The sequence below is a fragment of the Sphaeramia orbicularis genome, chromosome 3 (genome assembly GCF_902148855.1).
Source record: "Sphaeramia orbicularis chromosome 3, fSphaOr1.1, whole genome shotgun sequence".
Lineage (NCBI taxonomy): Eukaryota > Metazoa > Chordata > Actinopteri > Kurtiformes > Apogonidae > Sphaeramia > Sphaeramia orbicularis.
Window position 1 is genome coordinate 45,267,523 of NC_043959.1, and position 25,064 is coordinate 45,292,586.

The 25,064-nt window shown below is 38.0% G+C and overlaps 1 protein-coding gene and 1 long non-coding RNA gene across 2 annotated transcripts in view; one reads left to right on the plus strand and one right to left on the minus strand.

Moving 5' to 3' along the window:
• LOC115437101 (uncharacterized) lies at positions 1–22,233 on the minus strand. The gene is made up of 4 exons (XR_003937912.1): positions 22,130–22,233; positions 15,119–15,122; positions 15,064–15,070; positions 1–11 (listed from the first exon to the last, which is right to left on the minus strand). It is a non-coding gene; the product is annotated as an uncharacterized LOC115437101 (long non-coding RNA).
• Positions 11,630–25,064, plus strand: part of LOC115437095 (spondin-1-like) — a 24,861-nt gene continuing 11,426 nt past the window's right edge. Inside the window, exons 1-3 of the mRNA XM_030160207.1 lie at positions 11,630–12,391; positions 13,330–13,436; positions 19,282–19,415. Of these exons, the coding sequence (XP_030016067.1) occupies positions 12,157–12,391; positions 13,330–13,436; positions 19,282–19,415 (476 nt within the window). The 5' untranslated portion in view covers positions 11,630–12,156. The remainder of the gene's footprint in view (positions 12,392–13,329; positions 13,437–19,281; positions 19,416–25,064) is intronic.

The window sequence follows — 25,064 nt, forward strand, 5'->3', positions numbered from 1 at the left end:
ATGCAAACACTCTGGTAAAGTTTTGTACCTAAGAGCAGTTTGTGTGAAAGTTTCTCGTGTTTCAAGTGTTTCTTCACATTTCAGTCACATATTTTTCCATAATAAAAATTGCAGGAACTGCCAAAACCCTAAAATTGCATTTTTTTTTTTTAAATGAGCAGAGACGCACACAACGAGCTTTCCACATTTACAACCAAACTTCTATACTACTTACTGAAAAGTCCATCAAAGTAGGCTACAGCTATTTATATAATTCAGGTATATCTGAAACACGTTTTTTCTTTTTCAACATCTGACTCTTAAAACAATTTTTTGTGAATATATCTATTATTTTACAGAATTATTTGGACGATGTTATGTTTGCCGTCATAGCTGGGTGTGTCACGATATCGCTGAATTCCAAAAGAAACTACACATTTATCACATTCTGCACAACACACAGGCTGTAAGTTCATTAACAGCAGATCAGACAGGATCTGATGGTTGTTAATGATGTGTGTTCTGCAGCTGTTACACTCAAGGAATGAGCGATAATAAGGTGAAGTGTTTGCAATAATTTGTACATTTCCATCACTGCATCTCTGATATAACCCCACGCCAACTTGGTCCCTCCAATATCTGATTTAAGATTTTGCGTATGATATTATTAAACATTAATTCAATATCATTTGAGTCTCACAAACTCAAAAATTTGGAGAAGAACAGAGATCTGCAAAGAGAGACAGTGAGAGCAAAGTGAGTTTCTCTGCAGTAATGCCAGCATCTGTAGGCGTTAATTCCACTACACTGCATAGGGATATTGTTCTGGGGTTTGGTGAATTAGATGTTGGCTTATTTGCACAGAAAGGGACCAGTTTTGTGCCAATAGGAATATTTCAGAATTTCCATCCATGTAAGGAGTAACATTCAGCATTAAACCTATTTTGTTTCACAAAAGTCAAACAATCCTTTTGTGGATCTGGTCCCTAGTACTTTTCAGAGGTGTCAAGTAACAAAGTACAAATACTTCGTTACCTTACTTAAGTAGAAATATTGGTAATCTATACTTTACGGGAGTAATTATTTTTTCAGCTGACTCTTTACTTCTTACATTTTCATGCAGTTATCTGCACTTTCTATTCCTTACATTTTAAAAATAGCCTCATACTCCTGTTACATTTCAGCTTGTTTTCATTTCTGCTGTCATCATTCAAATTAAAAAAAAACAAAAAACTACCCAATAAATTGTGCCATCCAAATAGAGTGAATTTAATTGTGGTTGGATGAGAAGTATAAACATATACCATTCCACACCATCCATCACACCTGACTTTTTGTACCATTCCAATACTTAAATTCAGCTAGTCCTCATACCTTCAGTTCCATGAAACAAATGTTAATGCTCACTAGGACACATATAGGTTCTTTAATATATTTGCATTGGACTAAAATGCATTCATTTTGAATGGGCATATATGCAGCTGAAACAGGTAGACTAGTGCATCCCAAATGTTTCAACATCAGCATTTTAATAAAACATTACAGTCATTATGGCCTTAGGAACATGTTTTTAGGAGGTGGGGTAGTGCACTATAGACCCCTGTGGCACCGCCTAAGCTTTTGTCCTAATGGCATTTATTCCACTTACATTTACTTTTATACTTTAAGTAGTTTTAAAACCAGTACTTTTACACTTTTACTTGAGTAAAAAGCTTGAGTTGATACTTCAGCTTCTACAGAAGACTTCTTAAACCCTAGTATCTATACTTCTACCTGAGGAATGAATGGGAATACTTTTGACACCACCTAGAACTAAACACAAATTGGATTTTTTTGCTCACGACACTACATTTATATGACTGTTTTAGTTAGTGGTTACTTTTCAGATTATAATTTTTCACACGCTTCCTGTCCAAAGAAATATACACATCTCCATACGTGTTGATTTTAAATGTTTGTGAAACAGGAGGTGCTCTGCTTTATCAGTTCAGAATATTCTCCACTTTCACAGTTTTTCTGAGCTCATGTAAAATTGACTTTTACATGACAGGACGATGTTGTTACAAACATGACGATCTCATAGGTAATAATGTGCTGCTGTAGATTTAACCCTTTCATGGATAGGGGTCACTACAGTGGACAGCTTTTCTACAGCTGTTCTCTTGTATATTCATGGGTTTTGTTGTTTTAGTTCCATATCAGCCAACACAGCGGATACTTATACATCATCCCATACACCTCCAATTCACACCATTACTATAACTTTGCGGTCTTGATAAACCTGATCTGCGGTAACATGTTGAGTGTAAATCAATTGCTTGTTATTATTATTAAACAGTGTTTTTCGTTTGTTTAAACATAGTTTTTTTTTTTTGTTTTTTTGCATATTATCTCCATTAAGTGAGTAATGAGTAGTATTAGAATATGTAAAATGTGAGAAAACATTAGATTAGAAGCATTTTTTTTATTTTTATTTCATAGTTTTCCACGTGATGTATCAGTAAATACGTGTTTTTTGCTTCAAAAATCAAATGCATGGTGTCAAACTGAGTGGACATTTTTGGAACTCCATGAAAAATGGATTCATAAAGTTTTCAATCACATTGTGTTTTTCATGCCTAAAGAGGGATAAAAACACTCAAGAAAATAATCTTGATTAAGGTCTCACAATTCATGCATGAAAGGTTAAGTACCCAACAGTACACAGTGTAGTTCAAATGAGCTCAACCTTACACATTACACCAACAAAATGACTACCGTCACCCCTCTCACTTTAAGTGCATTTTGAAATGCTTTAAGCAGAGTTACTTTAAGCAGGGTTGTTAATGAAGACCTCTCTAGTGGAGTGTTTTCAGTGTTTTATTAGTACATTTACAGAATTAAAGGATGATTTTTCCTTCCAGCGCGGGATTAACATCAGTATTTGTGTCTGTTTTTGTAAGAGTCATTCTGCATATCCTTCCTCAGATTTGAGTCCTTAGATGTGGTTTTACAAAAGACCACTTCAGAAGCCTTTGGAAAACCATGGCGTCACTATGAGGTACAACACACAGTGGGTGTCTAGACCAGGAGTAATAACCTCATGGCTGATACCACCACATCCATGGCCCAGATGTGCAGTTTATGTCCAAATGATGTCGGTGAGAGTTCCTTCCTGTAAACTCCATATGTAACACAAATCATGATTGCTCTTGCTTGGATATCCATACTCGATATCCTGTACAGCTCTCACAAAATGAATTCACTCCAAATTTTCAGAAATGAACCACACAAAAAACCTCTGAATTGTGATCAAGTAGAGGATTCAGGCTCCACACACGTCAAGCATAGCCAAACCTGGCAGCATTTCTGCACCAGGAGCAAGATGAAGCATCAAACATCACTGTGAAGGATCTTCAAAAAGTTGTCTTAGGAAGACTTCTTGAGGAATTTGATCTACCATATTTTCACACTTTACCAGATATACTGCTAATAGCCTATGCATTCTCTGATTTATTTAACATTGTCACTGTGATTTGCTGCTTAATTTGACATTTCTGAGGAAGACACTGTAGCTGATAGACTCCAGTCAAATCTGCTACAAAAACTATTTCAACCTATTCTAAGCGCTCACCTCTAACAACAGCATCCAAAATAAAACACATCATAGTAAAATGTGCAGATTAATGCTTAGTGTGACTTACCCTGTGTGTCCCAGTGGCCTCATGTGTCATCTCTGCTACACATCCCCCCCTCTCCCAGTGTTATGGTAAGTTCAATATCAGCTTACTCCCCGTGCAGTTAACAACCCTAGCACAAAATTACACTTGCAATAAAGCCGTTGCTCTATATCGGTCTGGTCTTGGTCCTGACAAAGTCCTGATACACTCTGGTCTTGGTTTCAGTTTGCATAGTCTTGACTACACAACAGCAGGTTATTGCACCAAATGTTAATCTTTAAACTGTTAAGTTAAAGAAGAGTTTCTCAACCTTTTTTGAACCAAGCCCCACTGATGGTATTATGAGCCTACTGGCACCCCCCAAAAAACATTTGTGTGACCCCCATGCTGGGGGATTTAAAAATGAGTGCTGGTCATGTACTAGTGATGGGATTTTTGGCTCTTTGAAGGGAGCCGTTCAATCAGGAGCCGTTCACTGAAAAGAGCCGTTCAAAAGACTGGCTCTTTTATGTTTTTGGCATTATTTTGAAACACCAATGTTTTAATGACTAAATAGGCTACATGTGATGATTGACATTACATTTTAAAGGTGTTTAATTGGCGTGGCAGTAAATATTATCTTCTTGTAAAAAAGAATAGTTAGTTCAAATCTGTGGGCTAAATCCATGACATGAGATGACATTAGGCAAATGCTGGAATTGGACCAAAAACATCACGGTACATTATGTGGACTAGTCTGTAGCCTAAAAATGAAGAAGAAAATAAAACATTTTCTTATGAAATAACATTTTATTCTCCTCAAAACAAGAACAATAAATGTGTGTAAACATACAGAAAAAAACAGCACAGAACACAACAGTGATTAATCACTGCAATTACTTAAATACCTGAACTATAGCGCAATTCTCAGAACAAGTACAGTATGTTTGTAAACATACAGAAAAAATGTACAGAACACAAAAGCGATTTATCATTGCAATTACTTAAATAACTAAACAACTGTAGTGCATTTTCCCTCAGGACATCTAACTTCTTGCCATGAGACACACGCAGTGCACAAGCACTCTTTTTTTTCTGCTCGAACATTCTCCTCCTGCCCAATGCCTCCCCAGTGACGCTAAATTGACAGGCAATCAGACACTCCCTCCTTAAAAAAAATAAATAAAATTTAAAAAAAAATGAGCGGCTCTTTACAAGACTCGGTTCCCATCGTTCATTTTAAAGAGCCGTTCAAAAGATTCGATTCGTTCGTGAACATCACATCACTACCACGTACAGTAACTGAACATATCAACGTGACCAGAAAGATGTTGACCTGTTGAGATGCTGAGAACTGCGAGCTGTTGTCGCTTCAGGCGGAGGACTCTTTCCATGCTAATATTTGTGTGTGTGAAAGACATGGCCGACTCTGGAGAGGTTAGCTAAGAACCTATGCTCGGGGTATTTCCGACACGCAAGTTATACATCACACTACAGGGTGAGTCAGAAAAAACGCTCTTTCCATTTAAAGAAATTGTACTGCTAAAACGGAAACACTGATTTTTCTTTTGACCATACAGTCATATTGATGTGGTTATTGAGCATGTCTGGTGATGTAGTTATAGATTTATTGCATTGCATAAGAGAGAGGAGGTCCATTGTTTATTGGGCACTGAAATACCTGCCAACACAATGTATGCCACAGTGAACAAACTTGACATTGACAACAATTACAGGAGTCGGGGCTTTGCTTTCACACTCAGGACATAGGCCTACATGACAGTGCCCAGGGAGTTTTCATCATGGTGAGACCACAGCGATTGCAGGTATTATTTCCTCATCGAGTTGTCTGTTTGGGTCAGGAGAGAGAGTGGCCACCTAGATCCCCGGACTTGACCCCCCTTGATTTTTTCTTGGGGGTATCTTAAAAACCGTGTGTATCAGACTGTTCCACAAACTCTCCAGGAACTCCGAAATTGCATCTCGGCTGAAATCCAAGCCCTACCACGAACACGAATGGCGAGAAGAGCTGTGTTAGAGATGCGACAACGAGCAGAGATTTGCATCAATCTGAATGGTAGCCAGGTTGAAGGTCGTGCCGGACGACTTCGTTGAGACAAAACATTTTGATGGCGAGTAAACATGCTGTAATGGTTGACAATTTCAATTTCATTCACGGTGGCATAAACTGTGTTGGCAGATATTTCAGTGCACAATAAACAATGGACATTCCCTCTGTTATGCTATGCCATAAATCAATGATTCAATCGCCAGACATGCTCAATAACCACATCAATATGACTGTATAATCAAAAGAAAATAAGCATTTCCATTTCAGTGGTACAATTTCTTTAAATGAAAAGAGCATTTTTTCTGACTCAGCCTGTATACACTGTGCTGCTTCATCGCCCCTTTGATTCCGGAACGTGGGTCTGCTGTGTAAAAGTCCAGCCTGTCTCACCTCTGTTACTCCTTGGCTGGCTGTGGAAATCAGTCAATGGTGGAAAAAAGGTGGGATCACCATCTCACCTTTTTCCCGGGATCTCTGTGTAAAAGTGGCTAGTGACTAGGGGGCAAACAATGTGCGGATGATATGCTCTCCCTGCACACAGACCTCCATCCGATACAAGAGTGGGGAGGAGTACGTGCCTAAGAATTTATAATGTTGTTATGTACAACAGTAGACGTATCCACACACACATGCACGATGATGTCACTCACGACCCCCCCCATGTGCTCGCACCCCCTGGTTGAGAGCCACTGATTTAAAGCATCAATATTCTGTTGTATAAAAAAGAATATGAATGATATGACGTCAGGTCTGAAGATGCTGCATGTTTTATTATTTTGACCAGACATTGTATCTTGATGCTAAATGCTTTAAATAACTCTATTCATTTATTTGTTTTTTATTTTGTAAAAAGTCGTCAGTAGTTTCTAGAATACACAAAGATGTTCATTTAAACTCAAATGCAGGGTGGATTGATAATTCGTTATGACCGCCTGGAGGTATTGTGATCACTTTTGCTTTGTGTGTTTGCGTGTGCGCGTGCATGTTGCGTGTTTGTTTGTTTGTTAGCAAGATAACTCAAAAAGTTATTAATGGATTTTCAGGAAATTTTCAGGAAATGTGGATACTGGCACAAGGAAGAAATGATTAAATTTTGGTGGCGATCGGGGGCCGGGGGGCAGATCTGTCTCTGAGTGCTTTTCTTGTTACTCATGGGTTCAATCTCTTACAGAGAGTCGATAAATACCACTGGCAGTTTTGAAACTTCCAGGTTACGGAGACACTGCACTTTATAAATATGATGTATTAATGTGTTAATGAAAAGAGTTAAGGGTATTTTCTAAGGACTAACGTATTCAAATAAAGGCATTTTAAACTGTAAGCCGGTAAGTTTCTCTGTTAAAATAGTTGGATTTTAAACAAATGTTCAGATTTGGATAAAGAGTGTGGAATGGTTAAACACTGACCATAGTGCGATATTAAACACCTCAAAGTATTCATAGCTACTTAATAGCTCTTAACACATACAGCTGTGATGTAAGTTATTAGACTTGTAAAATGTATGAAAACATTGACTTTGTTATGACTATGTGAGCTACTCAGCAGGCTAGATGACCAACCATGTAATTCAGTCTGACTTAATGCTAACATCAGCTCACTGACCGATTGATTTTAGTTATGGATCATTAGACAAAACAAATCCTAATGATAACATGTTTGAGGGTAAACATCTATTTCCCAATAAATCCCCAAATATTAAAAAGACAGAAACAGCATGAAACATTCAGGACATAATAAAACCATTCATCTTCAGCTTATGTAATGCAGTTAAGTTACACCAGCTATTGCAATTAAATACTAAAAACTTTTGTGATAAACTCCTCTGATGGCTTTTAAAGGGTAAATGTCCCTAAACACAATCACACCAGAGCTGCCTGTCATCCATAAGGTAAACCCATAAGTGTAGCTCATCATGGTTACACATAAGCAACTTCTAAGCAGTGACATATTTTCAGTTCATCGACAATATGGTTGTTTCTCTTTCCTTAATTGTTCTGTTTTCTTAACATTAAAGTTCTTTCTAGCTCACAGACTTTCTGATTAAATTTGTTAACCGTTCATCATTTAGTCTAAATGGTGAAATTATGCATCTGCTTGCAGGTTGTGTGCTGAATCCCCGTTGAGGTCAAAACTATTTACAGTATTAAGTGTTTTGCATAATGCAGTTACTCCTATATCAACCAGGGAATGAAATCTGTCTCGAAGTAATATGATTTAAATAACTGTTTGTTTGTCTTGAAAAGGTCAGCTAAAAGGCAAGTCTATTTCCAGCATTGGTGCTGTTTTTTTTTTATTTTTTTTTTTATCCCCACATCCATACTCACATTCATGGTGCATTTGTGTTTTTTTTCCACTGATGTCTCTGGAGTGTCAGGGTGTGGCAGAGAGAAGGGAGGACCAGGCACAAATCTAAAAAACAAGGAATTTATTAAAAAAACTTACACTGCAATTAAAATAACCAAGAATCTTTAATAGTAAAAAACAAAACAAAAACTCCATAAAGTAAACATGACGAGAGCAGTCGAGAACATGATGTTAATGCTACAAACTGACAAAAAACTAATGGAAAATGAATGGAATAGATAGAAATTGATAAACGTCTTTAAACTTCTGCTGTGCTGACTGTATTATTCCGTTTTTAACTGCTCTGGTGAAAAGGTGTAAAGAGCTTACAGGTACTGTTCTGATGTGCAACACATTTTGTAAAAAGGCAGGGGGTAACCAGAGGACTCAAGGACGAGACAAGATTCAGCTTTAGCGGAGCTGTGAGACAAAATGCTTTCATGACACCTGCTGGTGTAGCATTCTGCTATCCACTCTGATCTGTTCCCCTCCCATCCTCCATCCATCCATCAGCCCAGCGGTACATGCACAGAGCATAGCCACTCTCCATTTGTCAGTGCCCATCAGACGTGGTTACGTTCTTATTACATGCCTACTGACCCTTTTGAAGACAGAAATGAACTCTGGGGGTGTTGCAGGAACGTGTCACAGAGGATCAAATTTAGCTTTCCTGCTGAGGAAGATTAAGAAGTGAAGAAGTAAAAAGGATTACATTAACACTTTTCAGTTTATTGCTTCTCACAGTGTTGTGCTTTTTTTTGTGTAACATGTCATGCTTTATTTCAGTGACAGTCAAACTCCTGGTGAACAGAGGAATGTTCAAACTAAAATGCTTTAGAGGAAAGAAGGAAATGATGAAGTAAAGGCAGAAAAGAAGGGGAGGGAGAGAACAGGGGAGGGAGGCAACGGAATTTCTGGAGAGAATATTTTATTTTCCATCTGTTAATGAGGCACGAAAGGTTAAAATGAAGCAAAACTCAGAACACATTATAAACTGATTTCTTCTCTTTAAGAAGGTTAATACAAGTATCAACTAAAAATACAAAATTCACAGGCTAGTGCTATTTTCACTCATTAAAACCTAAAATGCAGCATAATGCAGTGTAGCTTTTGTAACCTTGACTAATTCATTCAATTCACCAGGCCACCTATTGCACAGCTGATATTAGAATCAGTTACTGAAACGATCCACAAATCGTTTTGCTAATGTGCAATAAAAAATATCAGATTTTTGCAAATTGAATCTGTGTCGGTGTTCCCTGTGATTTATTAAATTACATCCGGTCCAGTCTCCAAGGGCACATGTTAAGATGGAGAGCAATTGGTCATGAATCATGAGCAGCTGAACTGTTGACATTGTGATTACAGAGAAAAAAGTCAAAAGGTGAGTAGATGTTTTTGTGTTCACCTATGTTTGGAAATGTGAAACACAAAGCAGAGGTGTAGAGGGCACAACCACAGAATAACCACCAAACACCAAACACATGTCATCATGTATTAAGCCATTTAGTAATTATCCCAACACATTAATCACTGTGTGACTTTATTCTGCAGGAATAAAATATTACATTTATCCTTAATTCTTTCCCTAAATACTACAACTGGTATCTTTGATTCAGTGCAAGGCTATTATAGATGAAAAGTGTGTATGTCAGTTTCTTACACAACAGCACTCTAACAAAGTGCATATAAAAATAATGCTTTATTCCAGTTGAGTCATAATTAACACAGATTGGATGCCAGATAGGACAGGTTATTCAATAAAGCCTACTCTGACGTCAATTTGGCTGCTTTTTACTTTTTTTACATCTAAGGGATTCAGTAATATTGTAAATGTAATACATCATCTATAGTTGCGGGAAAAAATTTCAGACCATCAAAAGTCATCAAAAACAATGGTTATGCAATCAAGTACTAACTCCTGTGTGTATCATGTGACTAAAACAGACAGAAAAGAAAACATGAAATGCCTAAAAGCACTGTTTTTGTCAGTACAATGACATAGATATTGATGTAAGAACTGAAATGATTTTGGTTATTATCAAGAAAACCATGAAAAATGGATAGATATCAGCTCTGAAATTAAACTCTTATGAGCTATTTTTGTTGTTATCATTATATTTGACTGAAAAAAGGTCAATCAAAAAAATAGATTTATCATACAGACATGTCGAACATCTGAAAGGTATGTTTATTTCTCCACTCAGTTTTTGCTTAGGGCTCCTTTAGCACAAATGACTGAATCAATGCAGTATGGATGTGTTTAGCCTGTGGCATTTCTGAAGTCATATGGAAGTCCTGGTAGCAGCATCTGTACCATTGCATGTGGCATCTTTTACAGTCGTGGAAAAAATTATTAGACTATCAAAAGTCATCAAAAACAATGGTTATGCAATCAAGTAGTAACTCCTGTGTGTATCATGTGACTAAAACAGACAGAAAAGAAAACATGGAATGCCTAAAAGCACTGTTTTTGACAGTACAGGGTGGGGAAGCAAAATTTCCAATGAACATTTAGTTGTTTTTCTCAACAGGCACTACGTCAATTGTTTTGAAACTAAACTATATTGATGTCATAATCATACCTAACACTATTATCCATACCTTTTCAGAAACTTTTGCCCATATAAGTAATCAGGAAAGCAAACGTCAAAGAGTGTGTGATTTGCTGAATGCACTCGTCACACCAAAGGAGATTTCAAAAATTGTTGGAGTGTCCATAAAGACTGTTTATAATGTAAAGAAGAGAATGACTATGAGCAAAACTATGAGAAAGTCTGGAAGATACTATTAAAGAAGAATGGGAGAAGTTGTCACCCGAAATTTGAGGAACACTTGCACAAGTTTCAGGAAGTGTGTGAAGGCAGTTATTGAGAAAGAGGGAGGTTATTATGTAAATTTTCTTGTGGCAAATAAAATCTCATGACTTTCAATTAACTAACTGGTCATACACTGTCCTTCAATCCCTGCCTCAAAATATTGTAAATTTTGCTTCCCCACCCTGTACAATGCCATAGATATTGATGTAAACTTAAGTGATTTTGGTTATTATCAAGAAAACCATGAAAAATGGATAGATATCAGCTCTTAAATTAAACTCTTATGAGCTATTTTTGTTGTTATCATTATATTTGACTGAACAAATGTACTTTTAGTTGTTCCAGGCATTAAAATGAACAAGAAATTGAAGAAAACAAGGGTGGTCTAATAATTTTTTCTGCAACTGTATGTTATAATTTCAACATCAGCTCACTAACACTATAAAAGGTAAACATATGATTTATTAGAGAATGTGTACAGATAAAATCAATGTTTGATAAAAGTCTGTGATATATTCTAATCTATAATATAATCTGGTTCAGTTCTAATAATGGTGCTGTTATCAGTTATGCTGAAATCTCACCAGTTACCTTTAGTATAGAGGAAGAATGCCCATAGTGACTCCAGGCTGGTTTAATTAGTCACCTAGACAACCGTTTAGCGCGCTTTATCGATTCCTTTGTGCGCCTCAGTGTGTGTGTGTGTGTTCGTGTCTGCCTCGTTTGTGTCCTTTTGAGTGATGACACTCACACCGCACATAGAGTTGGTCTGAGTGGGCTGTGGAGAACGTGTTGCCTCCTCTCAGCACTCATTGGTAGGAATGTTAAGTCTTTGTTCTCAGTCTGGTCTGGTGGTTTAGAATATTCTTCATCTTCTAAGTGTGTAAGGAGAAAAAAACAAAAAAAAAAAGAACACAAACAAACACCAAAGCTGAGGACTTGGAGACAGACGCTCAACGCGCATTGCTCGCTTGGCCATTTCTCCGGACCCCTGCTCTCCGGCTCAGTGTGACGATCAGCGCAGTGTGCAGTTCTCCTACAGCGAGAACACAGCACATCCCAGCAGCACCTCTTCACATCTTTGTCTTTCATTCACATCAGGATGGATTTACCCTCCTAGCAGAACAGAAGTCTACTTCAGCGCTTGGCAACTTTGGTCCGCGCGTATGCGTAAAACTGGGATTAAATAAATAGACTCTTCTCCCCCCCCTCACACACACTCATACACTCACACACACACACTCACACACACTCCAGACAACATTTCTTTTCTTTCCTTCGCAGCAGCTTTTGCACAAGTGTCTTCATGATGACAGCAGCCGGGATACACGCACCCCTTGCGCTGCTGCTTTGCTTCATCTCCTCCGCAGCCTGTAATATGTTTGCGTTTACGGAGGAGCCGTCTGAGCGAGCCGGGAAGGCGGACGGGTACTGTAGTCGGATATTACGGGCTCAGAGCAATCGGAAAGAGGGCAGCACCGAGTTTCGCCTCCGCGTTGAGGGAGACCCTGAGAGCTATCAGCCGGGCAGCACATACAGAGGTTGGTGTTGGTCCCTGGGATTTTTACGCAAAGTGCATTGGTTGGCACTGCGCACTGACTGACAAATAAAGCCAATTCTAAGTCACTAATCGGACAAGCCTGTAAAAGTTGATATAGTTTACTTTTGATGTTCAGCAAGTGAAGTATAATAGGCTTGGAGAGTAAATTGTAATTAGAGGATTCTGCATCCATTCTGACTTTTGCAGTTTTTATTGGGAATTTTCATTCACTCCATCCCCAGTGTCTTAAAAATCTATGATAAAACATTTCATTCCTCTGCATTCCTTTCTTGCTGTACTTACTTAATAGATTTCTAACAGGACACAACTCCCTAGTTTATTTGTTTTTGTCAAAAGTTTGCAGAGGAGGATGTGTATGTGCCATCTGCTGTGCCATCTCCAAGACTCATGCTGTTCTGAAAACGACAATATGTTGCTCTGCAGTAGCTTTATTCTTTTTTTTTTTTTTTTTTTACACACAGTTTCATATCAGGATAAATTGACAGTTGGGAATGAAATCTTTGCGAATGAAAGCTATCACCTGAGCAGGAAATTAGCAATTTTGAAGTCAAAAGTCTTATCTTAAAATGCTGATAAAGTTGTCAAATAGAGAAAACCTAATTTCCTTTAGTAAATGAAACATCCTTCATTATTCTGCTGGATGCACAAAACACTCCACCTTACAGATCTTATGGGAGTAATGCTTGGCAGAGTGGAGCTCCTATAATAGCCACTCCATCAGACCAGTAAATAAATAAATAAATAAACCATCAACCTTTTTAGTAGGATGTGCTTCTAGAGTAGCCTTAACATGTGATTGTAACTCTAAAAACGTAGTGGTTAACTCCCATTTCTGCCGTGTTTTCAGAGTAATAACAGAAGCTTGGCTTAATTCTCATCAGTTGACGCGTGTTGTCACTCCTATTTGCCTCCATTCAGTGACTCTGATTGCATCCAGCCCCTCCTATTTCAGAGGGTTCACACTTATTGCCCTGAAGGAGGGCACGGAAGGAGACAAGGACGAGGACTACATTGGAAATTTCCAGGTAAGACACCAGCTAAAAATATAACTATTGGTAAAGACAGAGTAAAACTGCTACAGTGCTGAAACATGGTCATTACTGAATCACCACTCACCCAAATGTGCTACACTAAACCGATTTCACATCCAGCATTTCTGTTCATTTATAAATATGTTACGATTTCTGAATCTCCATTTCCTACTCCTTGTGGATGTCAGCACAAGCAATATACATGATGTGTGTAAGCAAAGAGAACACACCCGATAGAACAGTAGATGGGGGATGGGGGTCTTGACAGATTTTCTCTGTAGCCTTCCTGTTATCACCTACTAAAGTGTGATTATTCTCAGCTTACCTCCTCCAATAAGCTTGATGCAGCATATGAAAAGAACATAGGCTATTCTCAGCACAGCTTCTTGTGTGTTTTGCTCAGCTGGGAAAGGACACATCCATGGAGATATGTATGCATTAGCAGTTCTGTATTCTTGTAGGAAGTGTACAGTTGAATTATCTTAGGTGCGAACCAGCACATTATACAGACATGTCCCACTGGATTACTGTGGGAAGCAGGGAGAGATAGGAGTGGGTGTGTGTGTGAAAGAAGGAGAAACAAGACATGAAAACTGGATATGTACATGTGATACTGGCCAATTATATGATAGAAGATGTGTGTAATTATATTGCATTGTTAGGATATGAGTCAGAAACAGAGTAAATATGATGGGTGGTGGTGGTGGATATGTGAACAGCCGTGCAAAAAATTATTAGACCATCAAAAGTTATCAAAAACAATGGTTATGCAATCGAGTACTGACTCCTGTGTGTATCATGTGATTAAAACAGACAGAAAACCAAACATGAAATATCTAAAAGCACTGTTTTTGTCAGTACAATGCCATAGCTATTGATGTAAGAACTGAAGTGATTTTTTTTTTTATCAAGAAGGAAAATGGTTAGATATCGGCTCTGAAATTAAACTCTTACGAGCTTTTTTGTTGTTATTGTTATTTGTCCAAACATATATACCTTTAGTTGTACCAGGCATTAAAATAACAAGAAATTGAAGAAAACAAGGGTGGTCTAATATTTTTTTCTGTGACTGTATGTAAGTTAAATGGATGCAACAGGAGTGAGAATAATTATGATACAGTGTGATGTCTTTATGTCTGTTAACGTGCTAGTATTACACTCTTGGAGTAGAACTGCAATTTGAAGTGAAAAAAACAAAACAAAACAATAACAGTTATGAAACCTATTCTTAATATAGCTTGCATGCCCTTTAAAAATGCTAATCTTCAGTTGTTGTTTTAGTCTGAGGACATTTAACTTACTAATGTTTGTTTCATCTGGGTCAAGGATGCTGTTAAAAGAATTAGCTGAAACAAAACACCAAGCAGCCAAACGGGCTTTAGATATCATGTAGTCATTATTGAAAATACTGGAGTGTGCTTTACAGCAGTAAAACCAATATAACATACTACCGTGCATTTAAACTATACAATGAAAGACATGCTTGGAGGCAGTTTTAACCCAAGCAAAGTACTAATTTCTGCCTAAAAACTTGACATCCTGACAGACCTTGACAGACCTGGTAAAGAAGCTTTTGTTAAACGATATAACAGCATGTGTGCAGTTTTCTTTCTCATACTACTCTGAACCTGTCTCTTTCAGTGGCTTCACACATAAAACCCTATTATTTTACAGACTCTGCTGTACAATACAAGAGAAGGTTTGCACAGCAGCCCTCGGGCAGCTCTGATCACAGTTACTGCCATGCTGTGGCACTCTCTGTGAACCTGAGCCTTGAATATAGGAGGACAAAAAAAAAAAAAAAAAAGAAAAAGCAGGAGCATTTTATTTTTGTCTTGTGTTCACCTCAAATTCCATTACATAGCATTAACACCTGAATTCTTTTCTGTTTTTGGCTGTATTTGCCCTTGGAATTGATTCCATGCAGTTGTTATTTAAGTCTGGCCTTGAGTATGCTCCTAAGCCATATGACAGAGTGACCTGATGAGTAAAAAGGGAAAACACTGCATCATTCAGTCACTTTGCTCCACACAGTTTTATACTATGGAGCGCACAGAGAACGACAGATGACACAGTAGATACATGACCATAGCCTTTAGATGTTGGCATCAAAAGTAAAAAAGAAGTGGATATGTCATTACTGGGACCTGTCTTTGATTAGACTCCCATTTCAAGAAGTCAGGAGATCATCTGCAGCTCCGTCACAGCAGGAGATGATCCACTGTCTCGCTGTAGATGCTGACAGAAAGGTAAAAGCAACCTGCTGTCCAAAGAGATATCCTTGTGTCCTCACCGCTCACTTAGACTTTAATGTTTATATCAAAAAAAGCACACGTACACACACATCATTCCTGTATTCTGAAAGAGCTTTGGGTGGGCTGGCCTCCAGGCATTGAGAGAAAACAAAGAGAAGAGAGCAGCAACAGAAGACGCCAGGCTTTATTTAACACACGGCTCATTTGAAATCTGGTGGCGTGCCCCACGTCAGCCGACTCAGGACAGCTCCTGACTTGATGAAAAGCACTTTTATTGAGCTCACTTGGGAGGTCAGCTGCCACTGTGTGTATGTGTGTTTTGTCGGTGTATATGCAGGCGGGCAGTGTTGGTAATGCCTGATGAGACATTACCTCTCAGCAGGGTGAAATGACAAAACAAGAAAAGGCAAATTGTGCTTGTCTGAGGGGTGAAGTCAGTGTGGCTTTGAGTGTAGAATGTGACATTGTCCCTAAGAAACCTTATGTTATGTCTTGTTCTTATCATAAATAATGGTTTATCACTTTTATCAAGTCCTGCTTCTGTGTGGTCTATACACATTACAATACTGGTAGATCAGTGGACACATTCTCAAGGATGCACAAAACATTAGACTTTTCTTTCACTAATGTCTCAAATTCTGCCTGATTTCCAAACAGTTTTGCAGAATTTTAATCAGGACACATGCAAGAAAAAATCAGGTCATAGGTCAGTTTGCAGCAAATTAGTTGCTTTATTTGCACATGGTGTTTAATGCATTCCCATGAGCCTTTAGTGGTTTTAAAATGAGTTGTAGTCCAGTCAGGGCAGCTCAGGATGCCTGTTAGAAACCATGGGAACATGGGTGGGTGGTATAATCCGTTAGGGCTGAAATAGGCTACACACACACACACACACACACACACACACACACACACACATAGCTCCCAGGCTCTTCTTCGCCTGCTCTCACTCACTGACTCTTAACACACACACACACACACACACACACACACACACGCACACACCACACACACACACACACGCACATTCACACAATCTACTTTCAGAGGGAACTCATTCATTACATGGCATGACAAAGGAAATTCTCTGCTGACAGCTTTAGGAGTGAGAAAGTTCCTCGTCTTTACTGCCCTGATGTCACTTCCTATCAAACAGATCCTTGGTCTCCAGGCAGTGAATATTAGCTTACTGGCTGCACTCGCTCCATCGTACTAATTTCTCTCCAGTTAAAATCGATAAAATACTTAGTATCTCAGGTGTGCACCTGAGTGGAAAGGGTAGTGGGGTTTTGGAATTTGAAATTCTACTTGAAAAGAGACTGAAGACTTTTTATTAAATGTTCACTGATTCATGTCCCATTTTCTGTTCACTTTTTGATCAATTTTTGTGATAATTAACTAAGTTTGGATCACTATTTCTTCTGACTCCTGACTTTTGTTGAGTATGTACAGTTGTGCTCGTAAGTTTACATACCCTGACAGAATGTGCATGGGATGGTCTTGGATGTTCCAACATGACAATGACCCAAACCACATGGCCAAGTCCACCTGTCATTGGCTATAGCAGAAAAAAGTGAAGGTGAAGGAGTGGCCATCTCAGTCTCCTGACCTTAATATCATTGAGGCACTTTGGGGAGGTCTCAAACATGCAGTTCATGCAAGAAAACCCCAATCTTAAAGAAACTGAAGGTGTTTTACCAAGAAGAATGGACGGCTTTACCATTTGAAAAAATAAAGAGTCTCATCTACCATCTCAACTACCATAAAAGACTTCAAACTGTCATTGATGTTAAAGGGGCCACTACAGAGGATTAAGAACTAGGGGATGTCAACTTCAGATCAGGGTCATTTGGATAGTTTCTGTTGTCAGTATGATTAAAAAAGAGCAAAAACATTGGTTTGATAACACTGGGTTACAAAAAACTGTTTTTTGCAAGTTGTCTAGGTTTTTTCAACTGAATTAGGACCATTTTGCACCGCTAAATCCAAAAATGACATCTGTTTTTCTCAATCAGGTCAGGTTTTTTTGCTAATTTGATTTTGAAAAATTTGATCTTCTCACAAAATTGATTACATTTTTGTGACTTTATCAGTTGATTTTTTGTACAGTTCTCACCCAAAATAGGTTTTAAGAGAAAAAAAATCATTTTCTGACAGGATGTATTTATTATTTATTATGTATTCACCGCAGATGTAGCAGAATACGTCAGGCTTATTTTTGCAAGATCTTCTAGTCGAAGCCATTTCATTCACCTGTAACATAAAAAAAAAACATTAATCATAAATTGGCAAAAGTAAAATCTTCAGAACTCGTTTATTGCAAGAAATATGAAAGAATTTTGTATCATATGATGTGAAAATGCCCATAAATGTAAGCAAAAATGTTAAAAAGCCAATATGTAGCATAGCTCAGAAAGTTGACCTGATTGAGCAAAATTAATGAAATTTTTGGATTCAGCACACCAAAATTATCCTAAATCAGCTCAAAAAACTTCAACAATAAATTTGTTGTTGACCAGTGTAATAAATGGCTTCACCCAACCACCAGCCACAAGTGAAAGAAGGTTTTTGTATTATCATTCATATTCGCTGAAAAATGGCCAAAGAACAGTAATTCTGGTAGGGTATGTAAACTTATGAGCACAACTGTGTGTCAGTGGATATATTTTGATGCTCAGTGGTAGAGTCTGTTCTAATTGGAGCACAGTGTTCAGCTCTGCACAGAGTTTATGAACTGATACCTTCCAGCTCAGGGTTGACAAACAAGATGGAAAATGCAATGAGTGCAATCTGTCCCATTCACTAACTGCATTACTCTCTTCACTATTTGGCAAATGTTTTGACTCCCTATGTTGTACTGCAGATCAGGAGAAACGAGGATAGCACCGGTGAACCTTCTCAAGGCGTATTTTGCAATATACGTACATGCACATTTGTTTATTGCACTGGAAGATGTAACTGCACACCTGGTTACCTGCATGTTTGTTTTTCTGTACCATTTATGATGCTCAGAAGAAACACTTTAATTTTCACTATTTTTTAACAGATATCAATGATATAATGATGAAATACTGTGCAGCGTGATATTATGAAGGCTCAATCTTAATTTTAGCTACAGTTATCTCATCTATTCATCATCAGTTCCCTATTCTTTCAGTGACTCAGATTCTCACCCATTTTGACTTACACCACTTAAAGTCAAGTTACAACCTTTTGACAGAGTGTCAGAAGTTCCACGAAGACTTGATTTTCACTCAAAAGTTGAACCACATTACATGACATAAAAATTATATTAGAAGGAAACAGAGAACACTGAAGAAATGTATATTAAGTTTATGCCACAAGTGACAATATGCTACATTTAAAGCGAGCTGTGTATGTCTCCACATAAGTAACAATCATTATCAAAAATTGGATTTATTTTGGTTCAATAATTTTTTCTGAAAATAGTGTTTCAATTACGGACTATCTTCAATGTACTTGATGTGACAGCAAGAAAGGAAATTATAGTGATTCTGCATCTTGATGTTGACGGGAAATATGTTTACTCAAGCCTTGTCTTTGTGTGTGTTCATGTTCTACAGATAATTGATGAGGAGGAAACACAATTTATGACCAATTGCCCTCCTGCAGTAACAGAGAGCACCCCTCGCAGACGCACCAGCATCCAGGTGTTTTGGACGGCGCCCCCTAGTGGTTCTGGCTGTGTCTTCCTCAAGTATGTATAAAGCAACTCATACGGATTTAATGGAGTGATATTTAGCTTTTTTTTGTTTAAAATGGAATTATGCCTTTTAAAACATTTCCCTGTGTTCTACATAAACTGTAAATGCTATGTTTGGGTCTGAATTCTTCATTAATTCAACTCCACAGGTCCATCTTCAACCCTATTTCTGAGTAATGACACCAGAAAGGTCGTTCTGAGCGCTGGCCCTTTAAATGCAAATGAGCCACTTCACGCCCCACCCCCTCCAGGTTGTTGGCTGTTGCTGCTCTGTTCCGTTCAACCAACAACTGAACATTTTATGTAATCGGCTCAAAGTTTGGACATATTTTCAGTATGGACTACAACCGCTGCTGTTGATAAACAGTTGTAGCGTACTCTGAGAAATGTTCGTCGGAAGTCTTGACCTTATATGTGCAAATGTCATGACGTAACTAGTTATAGATGTAACAAATTTAGAAGGAATAAAAACAGGTTGTAGAAATCCACTTGATTTTTGCCAGAATGAATATAAAAATAGCTTTGCAGCACCTGGAGGGTTCAAATTCAAACTTTTTGAACTATTAGGGTCCACAAACACACAAATAAATGTACCAAAGACTAATAAAAGTGGGTTTAGTAAATATGACCCCTTTAAAGATAACTCAGGAGCAGTGTTGGGCAAGCTACTTGGAAATGTAGTGAGCTCAGCTACCAGTTACTCTGCCATGAAAGAAGTTTCACTACACAGAAGCTACCACCCAGTCAAATGTAGCAAGCTAAGTTACACAAACACCACAGAAGTAGCTCACTAAGTTGTGCCTTTGGGGAGAATACATTGGGGTAAATTGTGCCAGTGATTATTGAAGTAAAACAGAACATTTTAATCTCATAAACTGTAATGCTATATAGAAGCAAGACAAATTCTATACAAAAATTACTCATTTAAGGTTTATTTAACCCATAAAGACCCAAACATCCATCTACCAAAATTATCTACTGATGTAAACTATTTAATCCCAGTTGATCCACTGAGCCTATCAATACATGTAAATAATTGGTGTAAAATGCAGTTTGTCATCTTTTCATGGTCATCAGATAGGACCCATTCAGATGTTCGGATGCTCCATAGTTTCCTTGGAAACACAATCATCTTCTACAACACTGATTCACCAGTAAAACCCATGGAGTTGGATTAATGACAGTGGATGGAGGCACTGGGTTTATGTTCAATTAGTGATAGATTTTTACTAAAAAAGTCACTTTTTCTTCAGTTTTCTCTGTTTCTGATATAATAACCTTTAACTTTAACCTGAGCTTTTATGAACATCTACAAAATCTGTAAATTATAATAATAAAATACGTGACTTTCACTGAAAAAAAAAAAAAAAAAATAGAGAGGATAATATTATAATAAATGGTGATAAATCACATAAGAAAGGAGAGAATTGAGAGAATGGAGAAAAATTAATTCGGGAAATGACATAAAAGTAGCACTGGGTCTTTATGGGTTAAATATCATCACCCTATTAAACTATTGACATAAGTCATATTTTTTAGTTTTTGGGAAAACACAAAAACTTAAATACACAATATATGGTACTAGTGAATATTTGAGGCAAAAAGGCTTTGGCAATAGATGACCGTTGACATACATAGAACGCTGTCTGTCATATGTAACATATAAGAGGCCACTTAAAAACGGAATAAAACTCGGTCCCCTTCAGAAAAATGTGACTGTGCGATCACATAATTCAATGCATAATCAAGCGCACCAATGGCTACATAGTATTTTAAACTCCATTCAGTACATGTTGGCGCATAAGAGAAAATCAACGCTCAAGTCACTTTACCAACATGACACATTTGAAAATGATTTTTCCTGCAGTGATAATAATGCTATGAACATAAAGGCTCTAATAGCCTTGAAATGGCTTGTTCTACCTAACTTTTGTGAAGCAGTAAGCATTTTATTTTTAACACTTGTGAAAGCCATGAACGTTAAAGACATGTTGGACTTAAAAAATCAGTCCCTCCAGAAAAGCACCATTATGTGATCACATAATTCAATGTCTATGTTAAGAAAATAGCACACATTATGAGGTTCCACATTTTTTCAAAAAGGGCAATAATCATGTCCTGTGAACACAAAGGCTCTTATTGATCGGTCTAGATCTGGCCTACTACTTAACATCCCACTTGTCGATGCTGCAGCCCTGTATGTCTTCTGTTTATAAGTGCGTGGCATGATGGGTTTTGGTCTAAAGTTAAGAATGTCATATAGTTTTAGTGATAAAATGAAATCGTACACTATACATTCATTCATTATCTGAACCTGCTTTATCCTCACTAGGGTAACGGGGTCGCTGGTGCCTATCCCAGCTACCTATGGGTGAAGGCGGGGTACACCCTGGACATGTCGCCATTTCATCACAGGGCTGACATATAGAGACGAACAACCAGTCACACTCACATTCACACCTATGGACAGTTTAGATTAACCCATTAACCTATCAATGCATGTCTTTGGATGGTGGGAGGAAGCCGGAGAACCTGGAGAGAACCCACACAGGCACAGGGAGAACATGCAAACTTCACACATCGAATGGTGTTGGAATTGAACCCAGGACCTTCTTGCTGTGACGCACGAGTGCTATCCACTGCACCACCGTTCACCATTCAATACAATTACTATAAAATATATGTTGAAAATAATCTTAAGTGGTGACTTGTGCCACTGGCACAACTTAACCCAGGCCCTTTGGCACAAATCACCCCAGCCCCACCATTTTGAAAAACTAGTATGATCCAGCAGTTTAGAGCTAATATCATGAGTATCATGTTTAGACCTATTGTGTAGCCTACTAAAGCATTAAAACAAATGAAATTTTTTAAACTTGTCTATAATTGTTCAGACACAAGAATCAAAAAACCTTGATCATAGAAATTTTACTTTGAAAGGCAAAAAACTGTTTTTTGAGCTAAAATGTGCTTACCTCTCATGCCATGTGTCTCTCTTCTTTGTAGGATGATAAAATGGATGGCTCTTGGTCACATGACCAATTTCTTTTATGGTTTTCTAGAAACAAGGGGTGGCACTACTTCCCCCAGGTACAAATCACTCTCCCCTATTACTTACAAACTGTTCCTAATCAAGTCATGATAATTTTATAATAAAGACGAAACACTCCTGACAGATTTTTGGGTAAACTAAATAGAGTTGTCTTACCTGTCATTGTTTCAAAAACAGGGCGTTTTTCTGGACTACTTAAAAAACATAATGCAAAAATTGAGAGTCTACCCCCTTCTCCAGAGACCACTACACCATTGACAAACTGGTTCCTTTGGTGCTTGTGTCACAGCCATTAACCACAGAAACAGAGGGGAACTGGCTGTAATGCTCTTAACAGTGTGTTTGGCGGCTCTGAACAGAGCCTTTGTGGAGATCAACGTCCACACACCTCAGCCAACAACCATCTGTTCAGCAGAACACCGTTTCCCTCTGCATTGAAGTGAACACCGTCATCTGACAGGTGCTCCAGGGTGATACCGGGTGTGCGGTGCAGGTCTCATTTCCAACTCCTCCATGGAAACTCGGCCCCACATGATGCACCTGGTCCACTCCATCCTGCATCCACTGTCCGCTCACTGGCACTGACAGTAATGACGCAGCAGGAGGTAGGTGAACATCAGTAAGGAAGTGGGGAAAATCTCCACCAATGCCCAGATTCTGTTACGCAGTCCATAAGTGCGGGCACGACGCTTCCAAGAAAGTGCACAACAACATTCCAGTAAACCACGCCCACTCCGGGTTAAACGCCTGGTTTAAACTGAGTCCCGTGCAGACAGAGTGTGTGGCCCCGTTCCGAACAATCTTGAGTGCTTGTGTTGTGCATTATATATAGCATTTTTCTAGACTACAAACTGCTTCTCCACTGTATATACAATAGCTTCTGTGGTCGTTACCATGCTGTTTGATCAATAAAAGTTAAGCTACTGAAACATTACTTGATTCAGGAAATAGTGACGTTACTGCCAAGCTACTGAGAATTGTAGTTAGTTACTAGCTTCGCTACAAGAAGTGACGCTACTGCCCAACACTGCTCAGGAGACATTCCAAAGTGGGAAACAATTAAATCCATGTTTTGGATTTAAACTTTATATGAAAGATGTAAGTCTAACTACAACAAGGACAATTTGATTTTGTGGACTATTTTCAAAAGATACTCTTGATTTTTGTTTGGTCTGAAAGAAGAATTTATTTTCCAAAATGCTTTATCAGTGCATGTTCCAACCTGGTCAGTTCATTTGATCTGTAAGCATACATTTCAAAATCGAACCACTTAACCTTTCTGGAGACTTTTCTGGCAGATTAATATTCAGTATTTTAGTAATCTGTTCTTATGAACTGAATCAATGAATATTGATAGAACATAGTTTGGTCTTAAGAGAAAGGTCAGTGATTTATAAGATAAATCTTTTCGTCAAATCCATAGTTTTAATATCTTTTTCTAATTATTGAAAAACACTTTTCCGCATTGGTTGCATAGCTCATGTTTAATTCTGTCTCCCAGAATTCAATATGAGTTTTAATCATGTAATGTATAGCCTTATGTCTCTGTGGGACTATCAGCTGTGCAACCAGAATATATTAAACCCATATGTAAAGTAACTCTGTTTCATTATGTCCTTTCCCTCAAGCTAAGCAGGATTGCTTCAATTTCATTTCTACTCGGTTTCATAAACTATTCATTACCTTTATGAGTTGGAGAACTGACTGACACCAATCACTTATGCTGTGTCCTTTGGGCTTACTTCCAGGTAAAAGTGTACTCAGGTACAACTGAAGACCGATTATGGCAGGAATCAGTTTATTAGCTTAACACCGTCGATGAATAATGAGAGTGCAAAAGGTAAAATACTCAGCTCTTGAATCTAAAGGCACTCTCAAATGGAAAATCTAAATGTGACACACTTTTTTGCATATGTTAACCTATATTTCTCCATATCTGCTCTATAAAGGGACAGTTAAAGGTCACTTTTCTTCCTAGACTTTCCTTATCATTGTCTTCATTGGTTTTTTTTTTTTTCCATTTCCCTCATTCCTGTCTCCCCAGAATGCCCTCATGACCTGACTTCTCAATAACCTCTGAGCTTTCTTATGCACCCTCCCATTCTTTTTTCAGCTTCTCTCTCATTTCCACTTCCACTGTTTTTTTTTTTTGGTTTTTTTTTAGCATTTGCTTTTGTTTCCAGTGTTGTTGTCATTTAATTCTCAGAGCGGGTCATGTTGTATAAAACATCTGTCCTTTCTTAGAGACCAGTTGAGATATTTCAGAATGGTGTTCAGTAAAGCGCATGGATAGAGGAAGAAGCTGAGACAGAATGCACAACCTAGAAAGACACACATGAAAGTGTCGAGATGATTCTGTAATACAGAAGCACACAGATAAGGTGGAGGGGAAGGAGTGTGAACCTTAGAGCTCCAAAGAGACGCCTCTGAAAAACCACCAGTACTGTCACTTTTCCTCCATGATGCAACTAAACCAAACTCCTAATAAAGTTTCCAGACAGAAGGTGTACAACTTCTGTAATCATCTAATATATATTTGGGATATTTGTTTATATAAGAAAAGAGGAATGTGGACTATGTTATTGTATTTT